The sequence below is a fragment of the Micropterus salmoides genome, unplaced genomic scaffold (genome assembly GCF_014851395.1).
Source record: "Micropterus salmoides isolate LMB-PRFRI ecotype aquatic unplaced genomic scaffold, ASM1485139v1 Ms_hic_scaffold_9, whole genome shotgun sequence".
NCBI classification, from domain to species: domain Eukaryota; kingdom Metazoa; phylum Chordata; class Actinopteri; order Centrarchiformes; family Centrarchidae; genus Micropterus; species Micropterus salmoides.
Genome location: NW_024044681.1, coordinates 3,952,356 through 3,967,914, shown reverse-complemented (window position 1 = coordinate 3,967,914; position 15,559 = coordinate 3,952,356). Strand labels below are relative to the sequence as shown.

The 15,559-nt window shown below is 44.0% G+C and overlaps 1 protein-coding gene across 3 annotated transcripts in view; it reads right to left on the bottom strand.

Annotated features, from left to right (window-relative positions):
* LOC119895321 (coiled-coil domain-containing protein 136-like) overlaps window positions 1-8,512 on the bottom strand; it is an 84,835-nt gene extending 76,323 nt beyond the window's left edge. For all 3 annotated transcript variants that reach the window (XM_038708348.1, XM_038708349.1, XM_038708351.1), the window contains exons 1-2: window positions 8,389-8,512; window positions 1,071-1,279 (exon numbers count right to left, since the gene is read on the bottom strand). In XM_038708348.1, the coding sequence (XP_038564276.1) occupies window positions 1,071-1,122 (52 nt within the window). In that variant the 5' untranslated portion in view covers window positions 1,123-1,279; window positions 8,389-8,512. The remainder of the gene's footprint in view (window positions 1-1,070; window positions 1,280-8,388) is intronic.
* Between the last annotated feature and the right edge of the window lie 7,047 nt (window positions 8,513-15,559).

The following is a 15,559-nucleotide window of genomic DNA, read 5'->3' as shown; positions in this document are numbered from 1 at the left end:
TTAGATGTTCTTTGCTCAGACAGAAGCAGAACAGAAAGTTACGGCTAAAGCGACGCTGAACAGGGTACAAAGATTTAACTAAGATGTCACCATGAATCTTTTCTAGGACAATATTTTTTTTGTATTGCAGGTTTTCTGAATTTTAAATATGCAAATGAGGCAGCAGCTAATTTAATATGCGCTAATTTGCATCAATGAAGAAGTGAAATCTGAACAGCAGATTAAATCAGGTTCAAACTGATTGTGTTATTTTGTCGATGTTTTTACTGAGGGGAGCCTGGATCTCTCTTTCTGTGACTAGAAAACTATTAATCTTTTATTATTAGTCGCCGTGTTTTGGGAATAAAATAACTCAGGCTGTAAGGAAGCAACGTCAAGTCTAAAGACAAAGGAAACAAACTATAATCCAAAGAGAGAGAGGTGAGCGACCAGGCGGACGGCCAAGAGACAAGAGAGGGACGGACAACAGAATCAAGTCCAGGACAGTAAACACTGATGTAAACAGCTCCAGGCAGGTGAGACAGAAACCTCGTGTCTCGCCACTCGCGCTGAAACATTTCCTCTGGTTAACAACACCACCACACGATGTCAGAAACCAGGACTCTGTGGCATGGAAAGACCTGATCCTGCACACAGATGCTCAGAAGCCTTCAGGCTGTTATCATCACGATGCAAACGCTCTCATTTCCAGTTGCTTCTCCGATCACTGCTGGCTGCTTCCTGCGCAGATGTTTCACATTAAGAGCCTTCCATAAACCCACAGGGTGGACTTATCCCGGCCGGGTCCCTAAAAAGGCTTTTATTGTGAAACGTGTGCAGGAAGTGAGGCGTTTCATTAACAGGAACTTCACACTGAAGTCACATCAATCAGAATAAATCAGTGTTAAAAGGAGAAAGTCCTCTGCAGAGCTGGGGCCTTCATTATGATGAGACATGTAGTTATTCTAATTAAAGTGCAGATGATGTCAGCAGAGAGCAGCAGCTCTCCTTCACGTGCAGAAATAATATTCATTCATCACAGAGCTGAACGTGAAGTATGAGAGCAGCTCTCTGCACGTGGACACACTGACCTGACGCATCCAGGACCTCCTCTATGACGGGCGGCAGGCGCAGGCCGTCCATGTTTCAGCCGAAGGAGGAGAGACGCTGCAGAGAGACGCAGGATCCACACAGAGAGGGGGGGGCGAGGCAGACGCAGCCCAGGGAGGGCGCTCACGCTCCGGGCAGGCCGAGCCGCTGCGGCCCCTTCATCCTCCTGGAGCTGAGAGACGAGTGAAGGCTGGAGGGAGGCAGAGAGGGAGGAGGGGGAGGAGGTGAGAGAACTGCGACACCAGCACAGCTCCACCGATACCGGACTATACGGGTCGATACTGACGCCGATACATGAAGCAGATTCACGCTCGCTGCTCTGGATTCAATTATAAATCCATCTTTCTCTCTGCCTTGGTAACACTTTCTACTACTCTGCCAGATTCACGCTCTGAAACACTACAGGACCCATGAGGCTCAGCTGCTGTTGGCATGGAGACAAATTTGAAGTCGGTCGAGGCAGCCGAGAGCGGCTTTGATTGGCTGGTCTGTGTGAGCCAATCATGTCGTCCCCTGCCTCCTTCAAACAGGCGCAGCAGCCTGAACTCAGGATCATGAAGCCGTTTCAGGATGAACCGTCGTCACGTCATCGATTAGAGGCGCATCAGTGAGAGAACAAATGGCTCCTGAACGCACCGTGACGGCTGGATAACTCTGTCAGTGGGGGCGCTGAACGATTATCGAGTTGAAAGAATGCAATTAGCTCATCGTCAAGACGAAGATTAAAATTTTAAGTTAATTAACCATCTGACTCGTTTAAATGTTCATGCTGTTACAGATTTATTCCCCGTCCTGATGTGATAAACCTGCTCGCCAATCACAAGCGCCTCCTGTTAAGGTCCTGATAACCAATCAGAGCGGGCACAGGGCGTGTACATTTTACAACAACAAACCATACTAGAGGAGAACGCGTGGGATAATAGAGAACCTAAGTCCCGCCCCTTCCAGTGGACCACCATGGCACCTTTTTCAGAAAAATATTGTACAGTAAATACATAATTATAAAGACCACAAACCCAAAAGTCACGTATGTGACGTCGTAACTGTTTCCCTCAATGACTGAAGCTAACGTCACTGAAGCTAACGTGACTGAGTCACTGAAGCTAACGTGACTGAAGCTAACGTCACTGAAGCTAATGTCACTGAAGCTAACGTGACTGAAGCTAACGTCACTGAGTCACTGAAGCTAACGTCACTGAAGCTAACGTCACTGAAGCTAACGTTACTGAGTCACTGAAGCTAACGTTACTGAGTCACTGAAACTAACGTGACTGAAGCTAACGTGACCGAGTCACTGAAGCTAACGTCACTGAAGCTAACGTCACTGAAGTTAACGTTACTGAGTCACTGAAGCTAACGTGACTGAAGCTAACGTGACTGAGTCACTGAAGCTAACGTGACTGAAGCTAACGTGACTAAGTACAGTAAATACATAATTACAAAGACCACAAACCCAAAAATCACGTATGTGACGTCGTAACTGTTTCCCTCAATGACTGAAGCTAACGTCACTGAAGCTAATGTCACCGAAGCTAACGTGACTGAAGCTAACGTCACCGAGTCACTGAAGCTAACGTCACTGAAGCTAACGTCACTGAAGTTAACGTTACTGAGTCACTGAAGCTAACGTGACTGAAGCTAACGTCACTGAAGCTAACGTGACTGAGTCACTGAAGCTAACGTGACTGAAGCTAACGTGACTAAGTACAGTAAATACATAATTACAAAGACCACAAACCCAAAAGTCACGTATGTGACGTCGTAACTGTTTCCCTCAATGACTGAAGCTAACGTCACTGAAGCTAATGTCACCGAAGCTAACGTGACTGAAGCTAACTGAGTCACTGAGTCACTGAAGCTAACGTGACTGAAGCTAACGTGAATGAAGCTAACGTCACTGAAGCTAATGTCACTGAAGCTAACGTTACTGAGTCACTGAAGCTAACGTGACTGAAGCTAACGTGACTGAAGCTAACGTGACTGAAGCTAATGTCATTGAAGCTAACGTCACTGAAGCTAACATGACTGAAGCTAACGTTACTGAGTCACTGAAGCTAACGTGACTGAAGTTAACGTTACTGAGTCACTGAAGCTAACGTGACTGAAGCTAACGTGACTGAGTCACTGAAGCTAACGTGACTGAAGCTAACGTGACTAAGTACAGTAAATACATAATTACAAAGACCACAAACCCAAAGTCACGTATGTGACGTCGTAACTGTTTCCCTCAATGACTGAAGCTAACGTCACTGAAGCTAATGTCACCGAAGCTAACGTTACTGAGTCACTGAAACTAACGTGACTGAAGCTAACGTGACCGAGTCACTGAAACTAACGTGACTGAAGCTAACGTGACCGAGTCACTGAAGCTAACGTCACTGAAGCTAACGTTACTGAGTCACTGAAGCTAATGTCACCGAAGCTAACGTGACTGAAGCTAACGTCACTGAAGCTAACGTTACTGAGTCACTGAAGCTAACGTGACTGAAGCTAACGTCACTGAAGCTAATGTCATTGAAGCTAACGTCACTGAAGCTAACATGACTGAAGCTAACGTTACTGAGTCACTGAAGCTAACGTGACTGAAGCTAACGTGACTAAGTACAGTAAATACATAATTACAAAGACCACAAACCCAAAAGTCACGTATGTGACGTCGTAACTGTTTCCCTCAATGACTGAAGCTAACGTCACTGAAGCTAATGTCACCGAAGCTAACGTGACTGAAGCTAACTGAGTCACTGAGTCACTGAAGCTAACGTCACTGAAGCTAACGTGACTGAAGCTAACGTCACTGAAGCTAACGTTACTGAGTCACTGAAGCTAACGTGACTGAAGCTAACGTGACTGAAGCTAACGTGACTGAAGCTAATGTCACTGAAGCTAACGTTACTGAGTCACTGAAGCTAACGTGACTGAAGCTAACGTGACTGAAGCTAACGTCACTGAAGCTAATGTCATTGAAGCTAACGTCACTGAAGCTAACAGGACTGAAGCTAACGTTACTGAGTCACTGAAGCTAATAGCACTGAAGCTAACGTTACTGAGTCACTGAAGCTAACGTTACTGAGTCACTGAAGCTAACGTGACCGAGTCACTGAAGCTAATGGCACTGAAGCTAACGTCACTGAAGCTAACATGACTGAAGCTAACGTTACTGAGTCACTGAAGCTAATGGCACTGAAGCTAACATGACTGAAGCTAACGTTACTGAGTCACTGAAGCTAATGGCACTGAAGCTAACGTTACTGAGTCACTGAAGCTAACGTGACTGAAGCTAACATGACTGAAGCTAACGTGACTGAAGCTAATGTCATTGAAGCTAACGTCACTGAAGCTAACATGACTGAAGCTAACGTTACTGAGTCACTGAAGCTAACGTGACTGAAGTTAACGTTACTGAGTCACTGAAGCTAACGTGACTGAAGCTAACGTGACTGAGTCACTGAAGCTAACGTGACTGAAGCTAACGTGACTAAGTACAGTAAATACATAATTACAAAGACCACAAACCCAAAAGTCACGTATGTGACGTCGTAACTGTTTCCCTCAATGACTGAAGCTAACGTCACTGAAGCTAATGTCACCGAAGCTAACGTTACTGAGTCACTGAAACTAACGTGACTGAAGCTAACGTGACCGAGTCACTGAAACTAACGTGACTGAAGCTAACGTGACCGAGTCACTGAAGCTAACGTCACTGAAGCTAACGTTACTGAGTCACTGAAGCTAATGTCACCGAAGCTAACGTGACTGAAGCTAACGTCACTGAAGCTAATGTCATTGAAGCTAACGTCACTGAAGCTAACATGACTGAAGCTAACGTTACTGAGTCACTGAAGCTAACGTGACTGAAGCTAACGTGACTAAGTACAGTAAATACAAAAGTCACGTATGTGACGTCGTAACTGTTTCCCTCAATGACTGAAGCTAACGTCACTGAAGCTAATGTCACCGAAGCTAACGTGACTGAAGCTAACTGAGTCACTGAGTCACTGAAGCTAACGTCACTGAAGCTAACGTGACTGAAGCTAACGTCACTGAAGCTAACGTCACTGAAGCTAACGTTACTGAGTCACTGAAGCTAACGTGACTGAAGCTAACGTGACTGAAGCTAATGTCACTGAAGCTAACGTTACTGAGTCACTGAAGCTAACGTGACTGAAGCTAACGTGACTGAAGCTAACGTCACTGAAGCTAATGTCATTGAAGCTAACGTCACTGAAGCTAACAGGACTGAAGCTAACGTTACTGAGTCACTGAAGCTAATAGCACTGAAGCTAACGTTACTGAGTCACTGAAGCTAACGTTACTGAGTCACTGAAGCTAACGTGACCGAGTCACTGAAGCTAATGGCACTGAAGCTAACGTCACTGAAGCTAACATGACTGAAGCTAACGTTACTGAGTCACTGAAGCTAATGGCACTGAAGCTAACATGACTGAAGCTAACGTTACTGAGTCACTGAAGCTAATGGCACTGAAGCTAACGCTACTGAGTCACTGAAGCTAATGTCATTGTAGCTAACGTCACTGAAGCTAACATGACTGAAGCTAACTTTACTGAGTCACTGAAGCTAATGGCACTGAAGCTAACGTTACTGAGTCACTGAAGCTAACGGCACTGAAGCTAACGTGACCGAGTCACTGAAGCTAACGTGACTGAAGCTAACGTGACTGAGTCACTGAAGCTAACGTGACTGAAGCTAACGTGACTAAGTACAGTAAATACATAATTACAAAGACCACAAACCCAAAAGTCACGTATGTGACGTCGTAACTGTTTCCCTCAATGACTGAAGCTAACGTCACTGAAGCTAATGTCACCGAAGCTAACGTGACTGAAGCTAACGTCACTGAAGCTAATGTCATTGAAGCTAACGTCACTGAAGCTAACATGACTGAAGCTAACGTTACTGAGTCACTGAAGCTAACGTGACTGAAGCTAACGTGACTAAGTACAGTAAATACATAATTACAAAGACCACAAACCCAAAAGTCACGTATGTGACGTCGTAACTGTTTCCCTCAATGACTGAAGCTAACGTCACTGAAGCTAATGTCACCGAAGCTAACGTGACTGAAGCTAACTGAGTCACTGAGTCACTGAAGCTAACGTCACTGAAGCTAACGTGACTGAAGCTAACGTCACTGAAGCTAACGTTACTGAGTCACTGAAGCTAACGTGACTGAAGCTAACGTGACTGAAGCTAACGTGACTGAAGCTAACGTGACTGAAGCTAACGTTACTGAGTCACTGAAGCTAACGTGACTGAAGCTAACGTGACTGAAGCTAACGTCACTGAAGCTAATGTCATTGAAGCTAACGTCACTGAAGCTAACAGGACTGAAGCTAACGTTACTGAGTCACTGAAGCTAATAGCACTGAAGCTAACGTTACTGAGTCACTGAAGCTAACGTTACTGAGTCACTGAAGCTAACGTGACCGAGTCACTGAAGCTAATGGCACTGAAGCTAACGTCACTGAAGCTAACATGACTGAAGCTAACGTTACTGAGTCACTGAAGCTAATGGCACTGAAGCTAACATGACTGAAGCTAACGTTACTGAGTCACTGAAGCTAATGGCACTGAAGCTAACGCTACTGAGTCACTGAAGCTAATGTCATTGTAGCTAACGTCACTGAAGCTAACATGACTGAAGCTAACTTTACTGAGTCACTGAAGCTAATGGCACTGAAGCTAACGTTACTGAGTCACTGAAGCTAACGGCACTGAAGCTAACGTGACCGAGTCACTGAAGCTAACGTGACTGAAGCTAACGTGAATGAAGCTAACGTCACTGAAGCTAACGTTACTGAGTCACTGAAGCTAACGTGACTGAAGCTAACGTGACTGAAGCTAACGTCATTGAAGCTAACGTCACTGAAGCTAACATGACTGAAGCTAACGTTACTGAGTCACTGAAGCTAATGGCACTGAAGCTAACGTTACTGAGTCACTGAAGCTAACGGCACTGAAGCTAACGGCACTGAAGCTAACGAGATATATTTCTACGTTATAGGGCTAGCAGCAAGAAAGCAATGAACGTTAGCTAGCATTACTGCGCTAACAAGTTGGTGACGAATATTGTGTGAGACGAGAGATGTAGTTCATTGAACGGGTTTCACACAAAACGACATGTAACTTTATGACTAAACGACTCGGTCAGCACAGATCAGAAGTGGTCCAAGGAAGGAAAAGCCGATTAAAATAAATTTGTTTTTAAGCGTCTGGATTGATGAACTTAGGCCAACGTGAGGCTTCCATGTTTGTTTGGTTCCTGGACCGTTATGTTAAAAATATTTATATGTCAGTAACTGGTAATTACAGACATTCCCACGTGACCTGAACGCTGCATTGCTGCGCAGACGTGGAAGTTTTCCTTTAATCATCCAGAATAAGGAGTTTTCAGATCATTTACTTCAATAAAAGTACACAGTAAACAGTATTATTGTATATAAATACTCTCTGTTTACATGTTTCACTTCAAGTAAAAAGTTAACATTAACATATACTTAGTAAAAGTACTGCATGTGTGCAGAATAAGTCATTTCAGAATTACTGATGCGTTCATGTGTTTATCACTTTAATGTTGTAGTTGTCTCTATACTTTAGATTCTGCAGGGTAGTTTAATAAAGGGACGCACCAATAAGACCTTTTCAGTCCCGATACGAGTCCAACACCTGGTCTTTGTCCATCTGCTGATGCCGAGTACTGATCTGACTCCAGTTTAGAACGAACAAGCTGAAATCCTCACTTTGAGGAAGAGAAGCTCTGGCATGAAGCTTCTGGAGCTGCTATCTCCAACCTTCAAAACACTGGCTTTGCAGATATCACCAGTAGAACCTGGTGACGTAGAGTGAAATACCTCTAAACTGCTGACCTCCATGCTATGCTAGCTCTCCATGCTATGCTAGCTCTCCATGCTAAATGCGCGGGTGCATCTGCACGCTGCTGACGCACTGCACAGTACAAGCATACTTAATTTAAATAGCTCGGCCTCCTCGTCACCGATCAGATATCGGAGTCAGTATCGGGCCGATATCTGATAATAACAAGACTCATCATCTATTAGTTGCTGATATTCTGTATTAATAACCTGAAGTAAAGAGATTAAACACAGGTAGGCCAGTAACATGGAAATGGTCTTAAGTACTTCAGGACAGTACTTGGTGTAAATGTCCGTAGTTCCTGATCTCTGCCTGCTCTGTTTCCGCTGAATGACCTTCCTTTGTGTTTGTTCATCCTCTCTGCTGCAGACGCTCCACAACACGCCACAAACACACAGAGTAAATACCTGCTGACGGCGAGGAGAAGACGCTGCAGATCCGTCTGCTGCAGCTCTCCGGTCCGTCTCTTTCTGGCTTCACAGCAGTAACTGCAGACCTCTCCTCCTCCTCCTCCTCCTCCTCCTCCTCCTCCTCCTCCTCCTCCTGTTGTCCTACATTTCCTCTTCAGCATCAGCTCCTCTCAGTGTGATGCAGAGCGACGTCACTGCACAGAGGCCGTGACACGAATGCACAATCAACCTCCGTGACACGAATACAGGTGTGTTCCTGCTGAGCAGCCAACACCAACACAGTGAGTGATCAGGAGGTTATTTTCTCTGTGAATCATTAGTCAGGTCTCTGGAGAGAAACATCCTCCAAGTCTATATAAAATAAACAACGACTGTCTTTCCACACCGTTTTATTGGACACAAATTCCTGTACATCTGTATGAACCTCATTTATTATAAAATATTAATCAAAATCTAATAATCTAAAAATAAAGATTTTAACTGATGTGTTTATTTAAACAGGAGAAAGACAGCTGACCGCGGTGCATGGCGGCTCTAACATTACTAACATCATAACCCGTCAACCTGTTCTCACACTTTGAGCGTCGTTTTTGTACGTGTAGCGCTCCACGGTCAAGTTAGCAACAATAAATATGCAACATCCGGTTAGACTTTCAAAATAAAACTAGGGGTTAGCGCTGTTAAACGTCGCAGTTTATTTGGATTCGGGAAAAGATCAGGATTTGGGTTAAAATAACTACTTTTCTAACGTAACTTAAATCAGAGAAAGGATCAGAGTTCACTTTTTGTTTTACACCATCAACGATCACCGGTTGTCTGAAAGTCCAGTTTTTGGCCCAGCGTCCCCGCCACCTCCTTCCTGGAACGTTTTGGTTATTTATAGTTCTTTAAGTGTTGAACACCAACGCTAACGAGACAAAGCGCAGATATTTGATGCTCTGGGAAGGCGAACGGGCTGAAACTGTGGACTGACAGATTAATCCCAAAAGCGTGCTCATTAAATTTAGCTGACGCTTTTATCCAAAGCGACTCACAGCTGCTGTACATGTCGAAGGTCGCACGCCTCTGGAGACGTTGGGGGATTTAACCCGGGTCTCTCGCACCAAAGGCATGTGTCTTATCCACTCTTCCATCACCACCACTAGCTACACGGCCTCTTTATCAGTTTATTCTAATTAGGGGATAGATCTGTGGGTATAACGACAGCCAACATGCTTCAGGCTTCACGGCTTTCACGAGACTTTATAAAACTGTTAAATCTAAACTGGCCCTGAAGCAGCTGATAACTGACGTCTCCTCCAGCTTCTCTGAAGTCTCAGAGCTTCTGCTCCTCTCTGTTGTATCTTCGGCTGGTTTCCTGCAGTTTAACAGAAAAACCCTGTGAAGTACTCCGTCCTATATTTGTGTAAAAATGGACGTGTAGGTGTCTCAACGCTCACAGAAACTTTTTATCAGAGCTGTGCATCTCCGCGCGGCGCTGCAGAGTCCGTTATATAAGAGCTTCAAACAGGCCGACGTGAAGAGGAGAAACACTTTCCTCTTCAGCTGTGTGAACACGTGAAGGTTAAATACAGGATATCAGTGCTGAAACGTGCTTCAGCAACTCTGAGGCTGTAAAACAGTCTTAAGGTCTTAAACACACAAGCTGAACATACGTTATAAAGTAGAACACAAAAATACGTTTCAGTACTTTACACAGAGAAAACACAAGTTACCATGAGGTTCAACATGACAAACAATAAGAGAGACACGTAACAATAAGTAATGGACAAAAATCGCCGTGTTGATGTCAGCTGAGTGCAGATGAATCGTATTGGTGTTTACAACAGCTGCTGAAAGAGTTAAAAAAGAAGACATGTTGTGAGTGTTGTTGTTGTGTAGTTTGTCCACCAGAGGGCGCTCTGCTGCGATCAGCAATAAAAACCTGCATTATGTCCCGTGATCTCGGTGGTGTCTCTAAGGCTGGACCCAAATATTCCATCAGCGGGTATGTTTTATTTTTAACTATGAGATTTGAATATTGAGGTTTTTGTCTCGCCTGAGCTCCGCCCCCCCCAGCCATGAGCGTCACAGTTCACCTCAAAGGGAAAACAAACGAAGCCCTCAGCTGTGTGAGAGCACGTAAACTGAGTGATGACAGCAGCAGGGTTACTGAAAATACAACATATAAGATCGTGTTCAACACAACAACGTTCAATATGCTGATAAAATAACCTGATCTTTTCATATTAACTAACAGACAAAAGAGCAGAGATATAATTTGAGGTGAGACAGAAACTCTGCAGGAGGAGCTGTGACCTGGTTTCTGCTGCCTGCAGAGGGAGGGCGAGAGAGCTTTAACTACACAGAGAGAGAGAGAGCTTTAACCAGAGAGAGAGAGCGAGCTTTAACTACACAGAGAGAGAGAGCTTTAACTACACAGAGAGAGAGAGAGAGAGCTTTAACCAGAGAGAGAGAGAGCTTTAACTACACAGAGAGAGAGAGCTTTAACTACAGAGAGAGAGAGAGAGAGCTTTAACTACAGAGAGAGAGAGAGAGAGAGAGCTTTAACTGCAGAGAGAGAGAGAGAGCTTTAACTACACAGAGAGAGAGAGAGCTTTGACTACACAGAGAGAGAGAGAGAGCTTTAACTACACAGAGAGAGAGAGAGCTTTAACTACACAGAGAGAGAGAGAGCTTTAACTACACAGAGAGAGAGAGCTTTAACTACAGAGAGAGAGAGAGAGCTTTAACTGCAGAGAGAGAGAGAGAGAGCTTTAACTACACAGAGAGAGAGAGAGAGCTTTAACTACACAGAGAGAGAGAGAGAGCTTTAACTACACAGAGAGAGAGAGAGCTTTAACTACACAGAGAGAGAGAGAGCTTTAACTACAGAGAGAGAGAGCTTTAACTACAGAGAGAGAGAGAGCTTTAACTACACAGAGAGAGAGAGAGCTTTAACTACACAGAGAGAAGGAGAGAGCTTTAACTACACAGAGAGAGAGCGAGCTTTAACTACAGAGAGAGAGAGCGAGCTTTAACTACACACACAGAGAGAGAGAGCTTTAACTACAGAGAGAGAGAGAGCTTTAACTACACAGAGAGAAGGAGAGAGCTTTAACTACACAGAGAGAGAGCGAGCTTTAACTACAGAGAGAGAGAGCGAGCTTTAACTACACACACAGAGAGAGAGAGCTTTAACTACAGAGAGAGAGAGAGCTTTAACTACACAGAGAGAGAGAGCTTAACTACACAGAGAGAGAGAGAGAGCTTTAACTACACAGAGAGAGAGAGCGCTTTAACTACACAGAGAGAGAGAGAGCTTTAACTACACAGAGAGAGAGAGAGAGCTTTAACTACACACAGAGAGAGAGAGAGCTTAACTACACACAGAGAGAGAGAGCTTTAACTACACAGAGAGAGAGAGCTTTAACTACAGAGAGAGAGCGCTTTAACTACACAGAGAGAGCGAGCTTTAACTACACAGAGAGAGAGAGAGAGCTTTAACTACACAGAGAGAGAGAGAGCTTTAACTACACAGAGAGAGAGAGAGAGCTTAACTACACAGAGAGAGAGCGAGCTTTAACTACACAGAGAGAGAGAGCGAGCTTTAACTACACAGAGAGAGAGAGAGCTTTAACTACACAGAGAGAGAGCTTTAACTACAGAGAGAGAGAGAGAGCTTTAACTACACAGAGAGAGAGAGCTTTAACTACACAGAGAGAGAGAGCGCTTTAACTACAGAGAGAGAGCGAGCTTTAACTACACAGAGAGAGCGAGCTTTAACTACACAGAGAGAGAGAGAGCTTTAACTACACAGAGAGAGAGCGAGCTTTAACTACACAGAGAGAGAGAGAGAGCTTTAACTACACAGAGAGAGAGCGAGCTTTAACTACACAGAGAGAGAGAGAGAGCTTTAACTACACAGAGAGAGAGAGAGCTTTAACTACACAGAGAGAGAGCTTTAACTACAGAGAGAGAGAGACAGAGCTTTAACTACAGAGAGAGAGAGAGCTTTAACTACAGAGAGAGAGCGAGCTTTAACTACACAGAGAGAGAGCGAGCTTTAACTACACAGAGAGAGCGAGCTTTAACTACAGAGAGAGAGAGAGAGCTTTAACTACAGAGAGAGAGAGAGCTTTAACTACAGAGAGAGAGAGAGAGCTTTAACTACACAGAGAGAGCGAGCTTTAACTACACAGAGAGAGAGAGAGCTTTAACTACAGAGAGAGAGAGAGAGCTTTAACTACAGAGAGAGAGAGAGAGCTTTAACTACACAGAGAGAGAGAGCTTTAACTACACAGAGAGAGAGAGAGCTTTAACTACACAGAGAGAGAGAGAGAGCTTTAACTACACAGAGAGAGAGAGCTTTAACTACACAGAGAGAGAGAGAGCTTTAACTACACAGAGAGAGAGAGAGAGAGCTTTAACTACACAGAGAGAGAGAGAGCTTTAACTACACAGAGAGAGAGAGCTTTAACTACACAGAGAGAGAGAGCTTTAACTACACAGAGAGAGCTTTAACTACACAGAGAGAGAGAGAGCTTTAACTACACAGAGAGAGCTTTAACTACACAGAGAGAGAGAGAGAGCTTTAACTACACAGAGAGAGAGAGAGAGAGCTTTAACTACACAGAGAGAGAGAGAGCTTTAACTACACAGAGAGAGAGAGAGCTTTAACTACAGAGAGAGAGCTTTAACTACACAGAGAGAGAGAGCGCTTTAACTACAGAGAGAGAGCTTTAACTACACAGAGAGAGAGAGAGAGCTTTAACTACACAGAGAGAGAGAGAGCTTTAACTACACAGAGAGAGAGAGAGAGCTTTAACTACACAGAGAGAGAGAGAGCTTTAACTACACAGAGAGAGAGAGCGCTTTAACTACAGAGAGAGAGAGAGCTTTAACTACAGAGAGAGAGCTTTAACTACACAGAGAGAGAGAGAGAGAGCTTTAACTACACAGAGAGAGAGAGAGCTTTAACTACACAGAGAGAGAGAGAGCTTTAACTACACAGAGAGAGAGAGAGCTTTAACTACACAGAGAGAGAGAGCGCTTTAACTACAGAGAGAGAGAGAGCTTTAACTACAGAGAGAGAGAGAGCTTTAACTACACAGAGAGAGAGAGCTTTAACTACACAGAGAGAGAGAGAGAGAGCTTTAACTACACAGAGAGAGAGAGCTTTAACTACACAGAGAGAGAGAGAGAGAGCTTTAACTACACAGAGAGAGAGAGAGCTTTAACTACACAGAGAGAGAGAGAGAGCTTTAACTACACAGAGAGAGAGAGAGCTTTAACTACAGAGAGAGAGAGCTTTAACTACACAGAGAGAGAGAGAGAGAGCTTTAACTACACAGAGAGAGAGAGCTTTAACTACACAGAGAGAGAGAGAGCTTTAACTACAGAGAGAGAGAGAGCTTTAACTACACAGAGAGAGAGAGAGCTTTAACTACACAGAGAGAGAGAGAGCTTTAACTACACAGAGAGAGAGAGAGAGCTTTAACTACACAGAGAGAGAGCTTTAACTACAGAGAGAGAGAGAGAGCTTTAACTACACACAGAGAGAGAGAGAGCTTTAACTACACAGAGAGAGAGAGAGCTTTAACTACAGAGAGAGAGAGCTTTAACTACACAGAGAGAGAGAGAGCTTTAACTACACACAGAGAGAGAGAGAGCTTTAACTACACAGAGAGAGAGAGAGCTTTAACTACAGAGAGAGAGAGCTTTAACTACAGAGAGAGAGCGAGCTTTAACTACACAGAGAGAGCGAGCTTTAACTACACAGAGAGAGAGAGAGAGCTTTAACTACACAGAGAGAGAGAGCTTTAACTACACACAGAGAGAGAGAGAGAGCTTTAACTACACAGAGAGAGAGAGAGCTTTAACTACACAGAGAGAGAGAGAGCTTTAACTACACACAGAGAGAGAGAGCTTTAACTACACAGAGAGAGAGCTTTAACTACAGAGAGAGAGAGAGCTTTAACTACAGAGAGAGAGAGAGCTTTAACTACACAGAGAGAGAGCTTTAACTACAGAGAGAGAGAGCTTTAACTACAGAGAGAGAGAGAGCTTTAACTACACAGAGAGAGCGAGAGCTTTAACTACACAGAGAGAGAGCTTTAACTACAGAGAGAGAGAGAGCTTTAACTACAGAGAGAGAGAGAGCTTTAACTACAGAGAGAGAGAGAGCTTTAACTACACAGAGAGAGAGAGAGCTTTAACTACACAGAGAGAGAGCTTTAACTACAGAGAGAGAGAGAGCTTTAACTACAGAGAGAGAGAGAGCTTTAACTACACAGAGAGAGCGAGCTTTAACTACACAGAGAGAGCGAGCTTTAACTACACAGAGAGAGAGAGAGAGAGCTTTAACTACACAGAGAGAGAGAGAGCTTTAACTACACAGAGAGAGAGAGCTTTGACTACACAGAGAGAGAGAGAGCTTTAACTACACAGAGAGAGAGAGAGCTTTAACTACACAGAGAGAGAGAGAGCTTTGACTACAGAGAGAGAGAGAGCTTTGACTACACAGAGAGAGAGAGAGCTTTAACTACACAGAGAGAGAGAGAGCTTTAACTACACAGAGAGAGAGAGAGCTTTAACTACACAGAGAGAGAGCTTTAACTACACAGAGAGAGAGCGAGCTTTAACTACACAGAGAGAGAGAGAGCTTTAACTACACAGAGAGAGAGAGAGCTTTAACTACACAGAGAGAGAGAGAGCTTTAACTACACAGAGAGAGAGAGAGCTTTAACTACACAGAGAGAGAGAGAGCTTTAACTACACAGAGAGAGAGAGAGAGAGCTTTAACTACACAGAGAGAAAGAGAGAGAGAGAGAGAGCTTTAGCTTAATGCTGCGTTGCATCCTGAGACAGAGGACAGATTAATTACTGGAGGAGGAATAAAGGACGTTCTCTCCTCAGGGACAGAAACGCAGCAGGAAGTTGAATAATGTGACGTGTGTTTGTTTGGTGTTTTATTAAAACCATCTCTGTAAAAGAATGTTTTAATATATGGAAGCTGTATTTTATAAGTGAGAATCTCGCTGTGTGCTGACTGACACCAGCTGACATCAGACCACACTGACTCCAGAATGAACTCATATAAAACACTGTGGTCCGTGCAGAGTGACTGGAAACGCTGGTTTGGAGATAACAGCACACAGACTGCAGATACACCAGAGATATTAGACTC